The following is a 15,983-nucleotide window of genomic DNA, read 5'->3' as shown; positions in this document are numbered from 1 at the left end:
TCGACTATAAAAGTTTTGCGCTTGCTTAGCATAATGATTTATTTCGACAGTGCAACTTTGGTTAATTTAGAAGAGCAACTGCTACGTGACTTAGATACCATTGTACTTGGCAACCACTCCATGATGAAACTGTGTTTATTTTCTTTGGGTGCAAAACATCACTTTAAACTTTCATTTGGTGGCCACTTTCTGTTAACTAATTACTAGAAAGCTAATTTTCTAGTAAAAATGTAACTTCAAAAAAGTCATTTAACCTGTTGGTAAAATAGACAAACTCCTAACATTCTTTGTCACCAGAACCACTGTAGAGTGAGATGTGAAACAGCTCACTGGGTCCTGCAGTGCTTGGTCATGCACAGGAGCACGTTTTAACCAAAGGTTCTGCAAAGCCACAGGACTGTTCCCTGTGGATGAAGCTCTGTGGGATACAACTTGAACAGCAGCTCACGTTTCCACCTTCTTACACTAAAAATGACAGTCTTCTCTATTTTATATTTACTTGTGCTTTAAAATTCATGTTTTATAAATTAGCAGAGGGAAAAAACTATTCATAAAGACTGGTCTTTTGGTATTTTGGCCAAGTCATCATATTTTGTCACTGCACGTTGCTGTTTGATGCTACTCTACAGCAGGCTACTGCAGTTTGGGGTTATTTTATCTATTCCTGCTCAGGAGTTCTGTCTAATTAGTCTTTTCAAAAGCACCTTGGTTTGAATTTAGAAACATCCCTTTTCTGTAAGTGTAGACTCTTACACTTATTGAAGCCAGAATGCTCAGCACAAATGAATTAGAACAGAAGATCAAGGCCTGATCTGCTTGGTATAGTTTATATATTGCTTTTCCCCCAGAGTTCATCGATCTCTTTATTGCACAGTAATATGCACCTTCAAAAGAGGACGGTATGGGAAAGCGTCTTACTCAATTAGCTGTGTGCATGCAGATGTTTTAATGACTGCAGTTGCAGAATGGTAAGACATTGGCAAATTCATCTGTTTGATACTCAGCTTGACATGGATGTGTTCCATCTCGGGAATTTATCTGGCTAAACTCTTCTCACCTTAACCATAATCTTTCATTTAAGCAGCTAGACGGGAGAGCAGCAGCCCCGATCCGCCCAGCAGCCCCATGTCAGGCTTCGAATCAGCACAGGTAGCTAGAGCTGCCCATGCACCACACGTGCAGCAGGACAGCGTGGCAGCTAACACGGGTGTGTGTTCAACACCGAGTTCTGCTTCTAGCCTGTCTCCTCTTTAGGCCCTATCAGTAGTTGCTGGCCAAGCACACCTAAGGCACCTAGGCCACAGCAACAGATTTCTCTCGTTTGTTTTCCCCCTCTTCCATCAGGGCTATTAGGTCTCTATAAAGGAAAGAAAAGAATTAATCTAGTTTCTGATGTGCACAGATTCATCTAATTTTCTTTCTGACCTTTTGTTCTTTTTACTAAAATTTAAATATTTCTTCCCCTCTCCTGCTCTATAATCTCATGGTTAGTTATAGCCTTCAACTAAATTCTATGTGACCACAGCCTCTTCGAGAGGTTATTACGAGTAAGGCACACATACACAAGTTACAGAGATACTTAAAAGAGCCCAGAAGCCCTTAGCAAATAAAAGATTCTCTGGACATGTCCTACTGTCTTTTACTGTGCTATCTGCTTCTGCCACCATAGTTTCTACCAATATATACCCCTTCTGAGCCACAGAACCTGCTAGTCCCTGGGTTTTTTTTAAAAACACATTTGTATAATTGCACATCTGGAACCCTACCTGCACTCCCCACCCCCTTCAAAAGGTTCATCTGCTCTTCAGAGAGCTTCTGAGAGCTGATTCAGTAGATGAACAAGATGACAACATGAGCACTTTTGAGTGTGCTTGCGATGTGGAAGCTTGGTGAAGGGAAGACTTAAGCACATGGAAGTGCACTGTATGAGGCCCCTTCCCTTCCCCCGCTTCAGTCCTTACTGTCCTTGCAGCTTTTGTCTGTCACACAGACACCTTATGATCCTGTTAAACTGACAGCAGCAGACAGGCCCCTACCTTCTGCTGGAAGGGGGGAAGGTCTCCTGCCCCATATCAGCAAATTCACACCAAACACTACCCCAAAATTAATGTTTGTGATGAGAAGCAACAACATGTTCATTCTGCCACCAAACTCTCACTGCACTTGCCAGAGGAATGAAAGGCAACACTGCAGCCAGAGGCCAGCCTTGGCCTATAGCTAGCAGCTCTTCCACATCTCTGCTGAAAAAGAATATTTTCCACAACACCATGAGAAGGAAATAAATACAAGATCATGACAAGTCCCTTGTCTGCATTAAGCATAAATCACAGAATTGCTTGTGTTTTTGAAAGTACTAAACAAATCTAACTAAGCTATTCTTCAAACATGTCTGGATTACAATAAAGCTGCTAGCCCAACATTTAAAATATATATTTATTTAGCACAAAAAAGCCCTCCAGATTAAAACAGACATATGTGGTTTTTGGCATAGTTCTTTAGGGCACTTTGCTTTTTTTAAAAAAAATAAAGAATAGTCATGAGTAATACAAAGACATACCTAAGCATTTGGCAAAACTACTGTTATCCTCCAACTCTAGATCTGACAGCAGTTTATAAACATTAAGGCAAATTAGGAACTCAACTAATTACTACACAGTTCCACTAACTCCAGTGGAATGTTCACATGGAAAAGTTTACAGGACTAGTACAGTGATTGCAGCCATTCCTGTAGTTCCAGACAGTAACTGCAGTGATTCCTGTAGCTACAGCCAACATAACAGGGATGTGGTTATATTCCCACACAAAAGGACCATCAAGACATTCACAGAAAGGTGCCAGAAAGACTTACTGACAGATGAAAGAGTCTGACCATTATATATGTGATTACATGACATAATAAAGCATAATTCCCATTTCAGAAAAAGAGGTAAGTCATTATATAATGCTCAGGATTAGCACATTTAGACTTTAAAGTCTGTAACTTCCATTTAGAAACAAATACTTGGTAAATACACTGATAGCAACTGACATCACAGAAATACCACTTGCAACCTGGTGCTGTAACTGACATAGTTAACAATCACTGGATACAAAAACACATCCAAAATACTAGCAGGTATCTTCCACAGGAGAAGATTCTCAGTCTCCTTTGCTGAAGGTTCACAGTCACAAGTGACTGACATCACAGATGTGCTGCCACTAGTTCAGTCTTCCCTCCTGTAGTTATCACCTGGATTAGACTCCCCGAGGTTGGCCTGTTCTTTCCAGTTATCCAGTCATAAAAAGTTCTGTTTCAAAATAAATTAACAGAAAGGGATGATAAGGAGAGGGGAAAAATGCAGTTATTAGATATATCAACAGGAGACATAAAATGAAAGCCTACTGCTTTTCCTACTTCCTACTGCAGAGGGGTGCATGTCCCACACCTGCAATGTGATAAGAGGATTCAGACCCTTTATTGCTAGATGGAGGCCTAGAGAAACCAAGAGGACTTTACAGCACATGCAGACACCAGGACTTGCAGAACACCTCAGAGGAAAACAACAACAACTTAAAATGTCTAGCTGGTAGCTATTTAAGCCATCTTTATTGTATACATCAGGAATGAAAAATTATAGCTACAACAGTTTTCAAACATTATAAGTTGAATAATTTTTCTTTGTTCTCTATTCCCATTCTTTTTCCCCTCTACTGCTGCCTGTGAGCCTAGCCAAGCTTTCTCCTTTCTTTCCATGTCATTCCTTCTTGACGCATTTTTTTCTTAATTTTTTTTTCCAATACTTCCACCTGTGCTTTGTCAACAGATACTAAATAACTAGCTGTGAATGTAGTCTCAGTAGAAGCACAGGAAGCCTTAAGTCATCCTATGCAGTATCACGTGGTCCAACTCCCCTGCCTCACATGGCCAGGTGGAACCACGTCTAGGAGGGTTTCAGGTATCTCCAAGGATAAAGACTCCACAGCCTCCCTTGGGGAACCTCTTCCAGTGTTCAATCACCCTCACAGGGATGAAGTTTTTATATTCCAGTGGAGTTTCCCATGGTCCAGTTTGTGCCCATTGCCTCTTGTCCTGTCACTAGGGACCAAAATGCAGTATGTCTTGGGTCCATCAACCCTTCCAGTATAGCATATATTACAACTGCCATTTTAAAAGGTAAAAGAATCCTTTATATAATGATTCCATTTAATCCATAATGAAATATAATGATTTTCAGGGCACAGTAGAAAGCAAGCACAGTCAGAAGGCAAGAATGAAATTACAACAGAGTTCCTGCATCCTTCCAAAAAGGAAGGAAATAATGTTAGCAACTCTAACAGCATTAGTGAGAATTTCTGCTGTCAAAATTGGATTTTAAGTTCAGAGAATTAGAAATCAAGGCACAAAAGAATTAACCTAACTCTCCCATAAAGAAAAGACGTAAAGTTTATTTGTAATTTTAAAGTAAAACCACAACATCTGGCTGAGCTGTCTCTGGAGCACAATAAGAATTTTTCTGAGCATTTTTTAGGTCAACTAAATTAAATTGATGGAGCCTTTTAAAGGACCACATCAAGCAGCTGCATGGGCTTCTCACAGAGAGGAGAGAAAAAAAAAAAAAAAAAAAACACACACACATTTCTCAATCTGACATCCAACTTAAGAAAAGCCACAGAGCAAGCAATTCAGATGTCAAAACTAGACTCTTCTCATAACAATAGTAAAAATGCAATTTCAGCATCAGTTCTAAAAGCCCTTAATTTTTTTTTTAAATGTTTATACCCTTTACAGTATCCATTTTTGCTTCTAAAACAAACAAACAAAAAAATCACAACATTGTTGGACACAGTGGTGTTTTTCTTTCTGGCAGCTCACCATCAGTAGGATCATTCAAAGATCTGTTTTCCAGGACATCACAGAAGACAGTGTTATGCTTCGCTTTTTCTACCTTTACTTGAGAGGAATTATAAATAATAAGCCTTTAAATCCAAGTCTGTTGCTAAATAAGCTACAGCTCAAGTTTCAGCATTTTGCGACATCATTCAGGACCGACATTTCTGGATATGGGATGAAAATTCTGGACTGAAATTTTTAATGACAGAAATGAATTAATTCACCATAAACTGAGCAGTAAAGGAAGTAAAGAAATCAAGAAAAAAAGCCACATGGCTCTCTGCAGTTTATATTTAAACCACATTGCTGATGCCTACATCTGCTCTCTGCAACTTCATTTGTCTACAGGCTTTATGAGACCTTCTCCTTTACAGGAATAACTGGTGTGGAGATGTTAAAATTGATGGAGTTGTTCCAATATTCACCAGTTAAGGAGCTTGTGCAATAAGTTTAATCAGATTTAAAGGCACACAGAATGAGAGAATGATTTAAAAAAAAAAAAAAAACAAATCTAAGACAGACATTTAGAAAGGACAGGCAGGAAGATGCAACAGCAAAAGGGACAGTGAGGGAGTGCTTAGTCATCTCACACACACATATATACACATACACACTCACTCTGCAACGAATTCTAAGGGTGTCCAGGAGCTGAAATCTGCGTCAGGCATCGATTTCCTGTTGGCTGGTGTATCCAAGGTAACCCTGTGATTGAGAAAGATAAACCTGTTATCATGTTTTCAGTGAAAGTCACCTGCTTCTATTCACTCCTCTAACAGTTGCTTAACTTCTATACCATGTGGCATGGATTTCCTTTGCATCCCCTACACATTTAACAGTACACCACATCACTTTCGGTGCGTATCAAAGGCTATGACCCCTGCTGACAACATCCAGCACTTTAGGACAAGCCACCAGGCTCACACCTTCCAGCCAGCCTCTAACAGCCTCTCAGAAGCAGTAGTCATGAGACAGCAGTAACGCCTGTTCACACGGACTGCACATGCCTTCTGGTAGCCTCAGACCAGCTGCAAAGGCAGAGATTTCCCTGCACAAGCAGACAGTGTTCACTTGAGTAGAATATTTATACTACTATACTATGGAGAAAAACAAACTGAACTTTCTTCTCATGGTCCTCGAAGTGACCTAATACTCCAACTGCTCAAGCAAATTGCTTCTAAGTGCTGTGCATCATTTTCAGCTAAGTATAATCTAGCAAGTAATCCTTTGCTTTACTATTATCACACAGCTAAACCTGAATAGCGGTCCTGATGGCTCAGCTCACTGCTTTGCTTTCTTCTACACTGAAAACTGCATGTTAATACATGGTTACAGTTAAACTGATTGAAAGCGAATCAAGTTTTAATCCTAACATCCAATACTGCTCTGCAAAATAAAGAAAAAAAATGATTTTTTTTCATTTTAGGGTAACTTGCACATCACTGCATTCATACACCCCAGAGAGATCCTTTTTCTGTGAAACGATAATTAGCTCTAATAAGCTGACTGTTCAGCAAGGATGGAACATCAAACACATCCAAGCGACTCTAGGTTACAGCATAATAAAAATCAAACACTGTGGCAGGAAGGTAACCACACGAGCACTTACGGCAGGACAGCAACAGCAGCAGAGCCGGGTGGCAAACCGCTCCCAGCACCAGCCAGGCTCCGGCAGAGCTGGTGCACGGCTCCTTTGGCCATGCCATAGCCAATCATCCCTGGCAATTAAAAACAGGCAAAGCAGAGCACCATACAGACAGCTCAACTTCATTAGTATCAGGATAGAAACTCACGTTATTTGATGAAAAGGAGGTTTAACACCATGGCCTGGTAACAGAATCTTATTTTTAAAATATAGCAAGACATATGTATTGAAAGAAGAAGAAAAAAATATAAATAAAAAAAATGAAGAAAGCAAGCTTACTAGACACCCAGATATGGCAGTACTCAGTTTACTTAGTATACAGAAATAAGCAGCTTAACAAGTTATATGTTTATGCTTCAAGACATACCCTGAGGGATTAGACTGATAGGGGTGACCTTTCCAAACTAATGCAGTAAGTGTGAGGAGGCTCATGAACTTTACTAAGGAAATTATCTTAGTTTTAAATATATGACTTAAATATTTGCCAGTTTGGACCTAAACAGATACAGCTTATGCCCCACAACTGTAACTCCAACAGAAGCACTTTGCAGAAAAGTAGCCTCATGGTAGAAAATTCCTAAGTAATCTGCATATAAAGCAACTTTTTCTTAATTACTACTGTTTACTCACAGCCAGTGTTCAATAGCATAAGTTCCACAGAAATAAGAGCATAAGGGGGCCATGGTACACTGGCAAGGTACAAGACCCAGATGGACACTTATGGGTACTATACGTCCAAGCTGCTGCATGGTAAATACGTGCCAAGCCATTAGGCTCAGATTGACCACATAAGACAAATGTGTTTCTTCTACTATAACTGGATGCATTTCCACTCGTCTATATATCTAAAGTAGACCTCTTTAAATAAACTTGAAGAAATACTTCCTAGCAAAGAAAAAAGGTATTTTTTCTTGGTAGAACTGTTTCCATTATAATCAAACATACTGTATAACATCCCTTTGTATTAGACAAAAATGTCCCTTTGTATCAGAAAGAGGCAAATAATTTATTTTCTTGTTACTATAAATTATTTCCACCTTTCTGATGCTCCCCCTCTTATCTCTTCTCTTCAGTATAAATCTTCTTAAACTTTTTCATGCTTCTGCATTTCTTTGCCATCACTGTCAGACTGCCTCCGTACGTATCCTAGCATTTGCATTTTTCTACAATTCACATTAGGCAAGTCTCCCTTGATCAATGTTTTCACATGGGAAAATAAAATTCACAGTAATGGCAGAAAACAAAAAGACAATTCCTTCCATGAAAACAAGCCTAAGGATTCAAATTAGTAGAAGTTGAGTAACAATTCTTTCTCAGTTCTTCCTTCCTGTTAATAAGCTCCATGTGTTAGCCTAAAGCACTATGGTGTTTTTAAAGAAAATCCAGAATTACTGAAACCAGCTAGTTCAAAACATGAAAGTAAATCACTGATTCCTGTGTTGTCCCTATTTCCTCCCGCTGCAAAAACATCATGAGAGTTTGCTAGAGGTTCACATATTTTCATCTTTGTATGGTCAGTTAGTAGTACACAATAAATTATTCATCTGCTTATTTTCATAAATAAGCCTTTTATCTTCAGACTATGCCAGATGCAGTTGTAAACATGTCAGTATAGAAGATAAATCATTAACTAGAGAATACCACATATGTCCCTAAACATGGCAGAAAGCTTTAAGTACTGAAAGGTTTTAGACATGGCTGCTATAAAATAAATTTGGGAATATTCCTATCTCATCAAAAAAATGGCAGTCACATTAATACAAAATATCAGAAAGATGAGTATTTGTCTTAGAGACCTTCTCCTTCACTACTAATGCCTGTGGATTTAATTGCTCTCAGATTTCTTCACCTATTCAGAGCAACACAGGGAGTAAGACAGAAAAATCTGTATGAAGATGGTACTGGAGCTAATGAAGGGCAAAGCTGAAGGTCACTAAGTCTGAAGCAAAAGCAGCCTGGAATCAGAACACGAACAGGACAAACACATTAAATAGAATCAGCTGAGTCAACGCTTATGGAAAATTGGGCAATTAAGGACTCTGCCCCTCACAAAAGCAAACTGAAGATTTTACTTCATCAAAGCACTGCACTTAGAGCTTTCAGAATATTTCAATTCTTCTGTATTTTCCAAACAGTGTATCATGTATTAGCCAATTACATTTCACCAATAAATATCAACTGGAATTCAAACACTCATCTTTTGCTTGTTTCTTTGCACTCTAGCTTCATTAAAGTTAGCAACGCCAAAATGTAAAACTGTAATTTACTTCAGTGCCTTAGCAGCAATTTTCCATTTGAATAGCGTGTCAAGAGACCAAGTTACAACTGTTGCCTCACAGGAAGAGCACTCACAGACCAGCATGTAGCAAGTGCTGCCCAGCCCCCTGGTGCGATACACTGCATTTTACCTGGGGTTCCGGATAGAGCAGCTTGCGCTCCCGTCAAAGTCAAGAGGCCTCCTTCTTTAAGGTGTTTCGTGGCTAGGTGACTGGAAATAGTGGACGTCCAAACACTCTGCTTCCACATCAAATCACAGTTTTTGTATAATGCTAATTAAAGAAGAGAATTAGCAAGAGTAACCATTAGGTAAGAGTTTTACAATGCTTACTCCCTATCATGCCAAGTTCAATGTTACTATGAAAACAGGTTTTCTAGGTTTTTATTTATTTATTTCTGCTTCAGGTAAAGTATCATTTCACATATTTCACATCTTTCGGTTTTAAGACCCTGCTCGACAACATGTATTTTTGACAATTACCTGCCTTCTCACTACCAGAAATTAAAGTAACAATAACACAGTATATTCAAATGAAAGCAGAATTTGAACAGTTGCTTCTCTGAGCAAACATTATTTTCATTATCATTATTCACAGGGGAAAGAAAAGCAATGCTCAGGCACGTCAAAGGCATTCAGTATGAACATTTCCTTAACAAAATAAGGAATACACACAAGTATCTAACTAACGGACAGCAAACAAGCTGACCACCTGATACAATCTCAGATCACTGCACAGCTCCTGTCACTGCTGTGTTGTGCAGTAACAGTTTTCAGAGCTGCAGGATGCAGCTGAGATCCCACGGATAAAGCAATGAATTAGGAAACAAAATGTCAACGTTTGTGACTTGCCTGTCATTGAAGAACTTTGCAAATTTAGTTCATAGACAATAAGCTCCTTTATAAAATACTTCAAGACTCACAAATGCTCTGCAATTTAACAAACTGCTGCAATTCTCAGAAGCACTAACAAGAATTGTGGCTGAGCTGCTTTGCTCACTATTATGCTCGTGTCCTGTCTGTGCTCACAGGATCTTTATTGCCATGATTTTTAAGGATTTTTCTCAGGTTTCATCAATGTGTTCCCTAACATGGGTGTACCAAAGGCTCACATTTAGCTTTGGCGCTGCCTCCAGCCCATCCTCCTGCAACACACAAGATTGCGTCCACCTTGTCTTCACCAAGGATTTTTCCAACCTCTGCTGTCACCTTCAATATAAAGAACAAAAACATTCTAAAATCATTCTGGACCTTTATAAGATTAAATATCAAGGCTTCCTTTGAGTGTTTTTTTTCCCCCCTCTCCATTTATGGAGCTGTGTTAACACAACACATTTAACAAGTTGAACAGCTGCAAAAAATTAACATTTTCGAACTACCAAAACAGTAATGTTGGAAAACAAGGAGAACTGAATGTCTGAGCATGCAGTGCGTGCTAGCAGTGGAAACAACTCATCTGAGCAGGACTGAAAGCCCTGACCGTTACTGTGCCACAAACAGCAACTACAGAAACTCACTTGCGACTTATGTCTCGACGGGTTCCTCTCTGGGTACTGTGCTATTTAAGAACATGCGAGATGAAACTCCAGGTGTGACCAGAACCATTTCTATGACATTCCTGATGATGGTGCAAGAAACAAACAACTGCAGAATAACCTCCTTACTGATGGTGCTTTTATCTAGATGGCAACAGCTGGGGCCCAAGACTTGGACCCAGGATCTTTTCCCTGTTCCAAAGACAGACTGCACAGTACTAAGGAGCTCCGCGTCCCGGTAAAACCGCCCACCCAGGGCCCACACACACCTGCTCGGCCTGCTCGGGGAAGGAGTCCGCCGGCCGCACCACCACGCTCGCGCTCGCCTCCTCGTTGGCCGCCAGGTCGATGCTGGCCACCCACTGCGGGGAGAGCAGGCGCGTGAGCCGCGGGGCCGCCTCCCCGCCCGCCCGCAGCCCCCCGGAGCCGTTACCCAGTTGCGGGCAGCGAAGTAGCGCACGCACTGCGAGCCCAGCGCGCCGCCGCCGCCGTACACCAGCACCCGGCCCGCCGCCATGCCCGCTGCCGCTCCTGCCGCCGCCGCGCCGGCCCGAGCGCCTTGCGGCGCCTGCGCCATGCGCTGTCACGGCGGGGGCGGGAACGCAGCTGCCCTCCTGCCCCCGTTACGGCCGTTACAAGAGTAACGGACATGGCGGATGCGAAACGCCGCCCCCCGGGGCAGCCCGAGGCTGCTGATGGGCGCCTGGGCACGGCGGCAGAGGTTTATGAGCGGCTTCAGCCGCCCTGACAGCGCTGGTATTTAGAGAGCACCGAAGGAAAGCAGGAGGGTTCGGCTGAGGCGGCAGCACGAGCCCCACGAGGCTTAGAGCGTTGTTAATTCCTTGTCCCTTGCGCACAAAACCATCTTTTTAATTATTAAAAAGAAAAAGAAAAAAAGGATTCTGCTCCTAGTTTTCTTCCCACGCGGCTATGATGGAGAAGTGGATGTCATTCGAGCAGGACATTTAACCTGCGATGAAACATTAGTCACGCGTGGCTATAGGGTTACGGCTTCGCTCCGAGGAGCCCGGCCACGCCACAGCGCGAGGCTGCCACTGCTGCAGGAGTCACAGCAACACACAGCTGTGCGCTTCATGTTTGCCTGCTTGGTGTAATTTCAGGAGCTTCAAAATACCATGAGGTGTACTTTGAAAGGCTTGCTCGTCATTTGCGGGTTTTTGAGCAACAGAAAAAATGGGAAATACACTTAATTACTGCAGAGAGGCCTTGGAGATGATTCCTTGAGACCACTAGGATGCCTGGCTGCTTTAAAAAGACTTTATTTTCCCTGGCTTCTATAATAAGTTTTGCATCTTTTATCGTGATTCTTGCTGCCATGGGGACCCAAAGGTGGATGACGGGAAAGATCCTTTGCAAAACAGGAGTCGATTTAGTCAATGCCACTGATCCAGAGCTGGTCAAGTTCATGGGAGACATTTACTACGGACTCTTTCAGGGTGGCAAAACCCGCCAGTGTGGGTTGGGTGGGCGCCGCTCCAAGTTCACAAGTAAGTACAATTTTGGTTGCATCTTCAGTCTAAAGTCTTTAAAAGGACCCTATTCTTGTTTACGGAGCATGTAGTATGCAAGTCATTATTATTAAATTTGTATTTGTGGCTCACGTGGTCTTTATGGTTTGAGATCTGAATGTGAATGTGAAATCTACATCCTTTGGGGGTAGGGTTTTTTTCAGTTACATTCTCAGATGCAATCCTGGAATCAAGATTAAAAAAAAAAACATCCATAAGGCTGGAGACAGGGTTTCCTTTTAGTCTTCTGGACAGAGTGGAGCTCACTGTATCTGTCAGGCAGATCTACAGAAGGAAGGATGACTGGAAATGTCCCTATAACTCATAGTTGCTCCTTACCCAAATCCTTCCCAGGCCAAGTGTTCTCCACAACATCTCCCACCTTGTCTTCTGTGTCAGACTCCTCCCTCTTTCTTTTTTTTTTTTTTTTTCTCTCTAAGAACTAAAGATTTATTTAGCTGATCTCACGTATTTCTCTAGCTGTCGTAATGTCTCAAAAGTACTCAGATGTTGATCTGTACTTCGGATAACTTTGAGGTTTCATTTACCATGTGCATTACTAGAAATAATATTTTGCATTGAAGACCTGTGGCTTGGTGGGGCGATTAAGTGCTATAAACTGATCCTCACCTGAGTGAGGGAGTCTCACCTCTCTGTAGGGTACGCGTGACCATGGCCTGCAGCCACACTGTCCTGCCCCATCCCTTGCAGCAGTGCTGGAATGTGGCTGCGCATTGATGTAGTGCAGGAAGTTAAACTGGTTGAAAATATACCTACAGAAAATGAGCTGGTTTCCCATAAGCCCCTCTCACTATCCAGGCTCACTATTACCCCAGGATGAGTTACTTGAAAGACAGCATCTTGAATTTCTGCATTCTGCATTTTGTACAGTACAAAGCTTCCTGAATAATCTGCTAAAACTCCAATCTGTTTATTTGTTTCTAATATGAGGTATCTTCTTTTTAGTCATACAATTAGGCAGTTGCACCTTCAAAACCTGTATGAGTGTGCAGCGCTTAACTTCCTCATCACTTTTCTCAATCAGCTTACATCTTTCCTGTCAGCTCCAGTTCCCACTCAGGTTTCCCCCAGCTTTGTTACTAAAGAGCTCAGGATAAACTGAGTACTCAGGTGCCACAGCTCCCTGCTGCTGGCTGGTTTGGTTCTCCAACTTTCTGAAAACAGAAACAGAAGAAAGTCACCATTCTTGCTTCTTTGTAGAGGCAGATAAATGAAAGCCTCACGAACTAAGAGGTGTGTAACCAGCTGTAACTGACTGCATCTGTAAAAACTCACCAGGATAACTGGGGCTCATGGCATGAGCACTGTGTGATGTTTACCATTGTCAAGAAAAACTATGTGGTGAGCAAATGATTTTTTTTTCTTCACAGTTTTCCCGCATATGGTGAAAAAGCTGAATACAGGCCTGCATGTGATGATTATAATGTTCCTTTGTGCGGCCCTTTCCTTCTCTCTGGTCAGTTTTGGATTCTGCATCCTTAACGCAATCAAAGTTCCCTACCGGGCTATTAAAGGTCCAGCAGGATTATGCCTTTGGAATTTCCTTGCAGGTAAATCAGTTACAATTATTCTTCCATCAGTCACATCCATATAAAATGTAAACTTGCTTCCCTTGTCTTATGATGTATCTCCTTGATTTAAAAACATATAAACAAAGTGAGGTTAGCAGTAACTTCTCATTTATCAAAACAGAACTGTCAGATGGTGTTTCCCCCTCTTTTGCCTAGTCAACATTTTACAGGAGCTGCAATGTCAGTCTTTAGCCTCCAAATCACTCCAAAAGGACTTTATTATAAGCACTGCTATTAACGTTATATAATAAAGACTAAGCATTTTGCAGGTGTTTAAGCCATGCCTTAAATCTATCCCTATTCTGTGTAATACCTATGCATTTAATAAGCTTTTCCGAAGCACAATCAGCATGTCCAGCTTGTTTTGCCAACAATGCTGAATACTTTCTCATTTTATTCCAGGTGGACTTATAGTACTTGCAGTTACCAGCTTTATAGCTGCTGTAAAACTTCATCGTCTCACAGAAAGAATTGCCAATTTTCGGGAAAATGTCTTTCAGTTTGTAATTCTAGAAGAACAGTTTGAAGACTCTTTTTGGCTCTGTGTGGCAAGTGCCACAGCACATGCAGTAAATTTGTTGGTAATAGCCATAAGTTGGATTAATTTTCCTAAAATTAAGACTAAAACAGAAGAAGCAAATGTTGCACCGGAAGATATCATGTACTGATAAATCTACATAAAAATACTTTTATGAGGTGAACTGTCACAACAGAAACAGCTTATTGGCTCTTCAGCTTTTGATTTGGATGGACAGTTTTGGTGCAGTCATCACTACAGATGCCACTTGCAACCATCTTCAGCATTTTTTAAGCTCAGTCTACATTACCAGCAATTAATGTTGAACGTGGGAAAAAGAAATGCTAGACGTGCTGGAAATATCTTCATGTTCAAAACAGACCAATATATGCAGTGAATATGCTACCCTCTGTAGTTTTTACATAATTTGCACATGAGATATTTTAGAAAACTGTGGTGAAATATGTCTTTTTTGTTTAGAAAGAAATATATGTATCATAAATCTTTGATAATACAGATTTATTTCAAAAAAAAAAGGAAGAATAGACAAAATTATCTGCAAAATCTGAGAGGACAACATGAGGTATGGTTGATGATGTGCTATAGCACTGGAAAAGAGAACTTCAGTATCCGAGAAGCTAAAGTTTAGGAGAAACGCAGAGCTAAATATGTGTGAAATGGTTTTAAAACAGAAAATATCAAACCCTAAAAGTTAAGAAGTGGGAAAAATTAAGTTTATAAAATGCTGATAGATTAAAAAAAAAAGATTACCAGCAAGATGAAGGTTTCACTGCAGCCTACCAAAAGAAAGGAAACAATCCAAGTAACAGTGCTTTCAGATCACCTGAAAAATAATATTATGACAGATTAATAGTATTCAGACCTCTGCCAAATCTTTTTTTTCTCTTTTTGAAATCAAGTGAAAATAATGAATGCTGGAACAGTACTAAAATGAAAACAAAAATTTTAATGGTTAAAGGCATTTAAAAGTTCCTTTGTTATTAAGTACCAGAAATTTCACAAGCATTCAACCAATTTTCAGGTCATAAGTAATGAATATTTCAGTGTAAAGAATATGCAATAAAGCATGTCATTTTTTAGAACATTACTACCATAGGGAACACATACAAATTTTTTAGTGATAGAAATTGCAGATAATGGAACAATATCTCAACATTAATGAAATAAGTTATCATCTAAATTAATGTTTAGAAGTTATTTTGCATTCAATTACTCATAGACAAACCATCAGGTTTGCCAAATCTATTGTTGTGAAAAGCTCTTCAAAGAAACATAACATCTTTTAGGAAAGAGATCTGAAGTGTTAAAAGAACATGTCAAGATATAAGAAAAAATCCTTGATTTTTATTTGAAAATACCTCTTCACAAAGATAGCACTATAAAGACCTACTATTTTCAGAAGTGCCTATAACCACAGTTTATGTATCCAAATAGCTAGCTTTATAACCCATATGTGCGGAACATTCAGTAAAGGCAGTTACCTGAGTAGCAGGTATTCAGTATGTTTGTTGACTAGGCCACTTATTTAGATAATTACATAAGGACTTTTACCTTAAGGCTCTGAGTTTAACAACTTTGGCCCCAATACTTATTTTTCTTGCTCTTTTCACTTTGTTTTTTTTTTTATCTAGAGACCAATGAAAATGGATGTTTTATGACGTAAAGCCTATTTCCATTTGGTATTCTTACAAAATCAGTTTTTTCATTATAATATGCTGCTCAAAGTACTCTTAGTTTACAAAACAGACCCCAACCACAGCATTCACTAAACAACGAGGTGACATAACCTGCACAAATGCGTTCTTGACCACATTTCTCCAGCAGTTTATGATGATGCATTTCATGTACAGCACATGTTCAGCAAGACCTGCACGCTTTTGGCGCTCAGTGCTGCACCTCTCCTGTTTTGGCCTGACAAGGAGGAACAGAAATTGGTGAGACTGCTTTTGGTAACACCCTTCTTCAGGAGCACTAAAATAAATAACCAGACCCCATTAAGATT

At 40.3% G+C, this 15,983-nt stretch overlaps 2 protein-coding genes across 2 annotated transcripts; one reads left to right on the top strand and one right to left on the bottom strand.

The window, feature by feature from the left end:
* Positions 1 to 2,669: 2,669 nt before the first annotated feature.
* QDPR (quinoid dihydropteridine reductase) lies at positions 2,670 to 10,866 on the bottom strand. Its single transcript, XM_088539959.1, has 7 exons — positions 10,756 to 10,866; positions 10,592 to 10,684; positions 9,900 to 9,996; positions 8,921 to 9,061; positions 6,477 to 6,585; positions 5,489 to 5,572; positions 2,670 to 3,287 (listed from the first exon to the last, which is right to left on the bottom strand). Exons 1-7 carry the CDS (start codon positions 10,837 to 10,839, stop codon positions 3,182 to 3,184), a joined length of 714 nt encoding a protein of 237 aa, XP_088396085.1. The 5' UTR covers positions 10,840 to 10,866; the 3' UTR covers positions 2,670 to 3,181.
* Positions 10,867 to 11,577: 711 nt separating this feature from the next.
* On the top strand, positions 11,578 to 14,289 carry CLRN2 (clarin 2). Its single transcript, XM_010220554.2, has 3 exons — positions 11,578 to 11,830; positions 13,243 to 13,422; positions 13,846 to 14,289. Exons 1-3 carry the CDS (start codon positions 11,578 to 11,580, stop codon positions 14,109 to 14,111), a joined length of 699 nt encoding a protein of 232 aa, XP_010218856.1. The 3' UTR covers positions 14,112 to 14,289.
* Positions 14,290 to 15,983: the final 1,694 nt, after the last annotated feature.

Source organism: Tinamus guttatus, unplaced genomic scaffold, assembly GCF_059628265.1.
Source record: "Tinamus guttatus ecotype Peru unplaced genomic scaffold, ASM5962826v1 Tinamus_guttatus_pri_ptg000052l, whole genome shotgun sequence".
Lineage (NCBI taxonomy): Eukaryota > Metazoa > Chordata > Aves > Tinamiformes > Tinamidae > Tinamus > Tinamus guttatus.
Note: the sequence above shows the minus strand (reverse complement) of the source record. Positions and strands in the feature narration are given on the sequence as shown.

Coding starts and splice junctions, on each gene's coding strand:
- QDPR (XM_088539959.1), bottom strand. CDS start 10,839: ATGGCGGCGGGCCGGGTGCTGGTGTACGGCGGCGGCGGCGCGCTGGGC. Junction 10,685..10,755: donor ACTTCGCTGCCCGCAACTGG/GTAACGGCTCCG, acceptor CTCTCCCCGCAG/TGGGTGGCCAGCATCGACCT. Junction 5,573..6,476: donor GCTGCTGTTGCTGTCCTGCC/GTAAGTGCTCGT, acceptor TCTCAATCACAG/GGTTACCTTGGATACACCAG.
- CLRN2 (XM_010220554.2), top strand. CDS start 11,578: ATGCCTGGCTGCTTTAAAAAGACTTTATTTTCCCTGGCTTCTATAATA. Junction 11,831..13,242: donor GCGCCGCTCCAAGTTCACAA/GTAAGTACAATT, acceptor TTTTCTTCACAG/TTTTCCCGCATATGGTGAAA. Junction 13,423..13,845: donor CCTTTGGAATTTCCTTGCAG/GTAAATCAGTTA, acceptor ATTTTATTCCAG/GTGGACTTATAGTACTTGCA.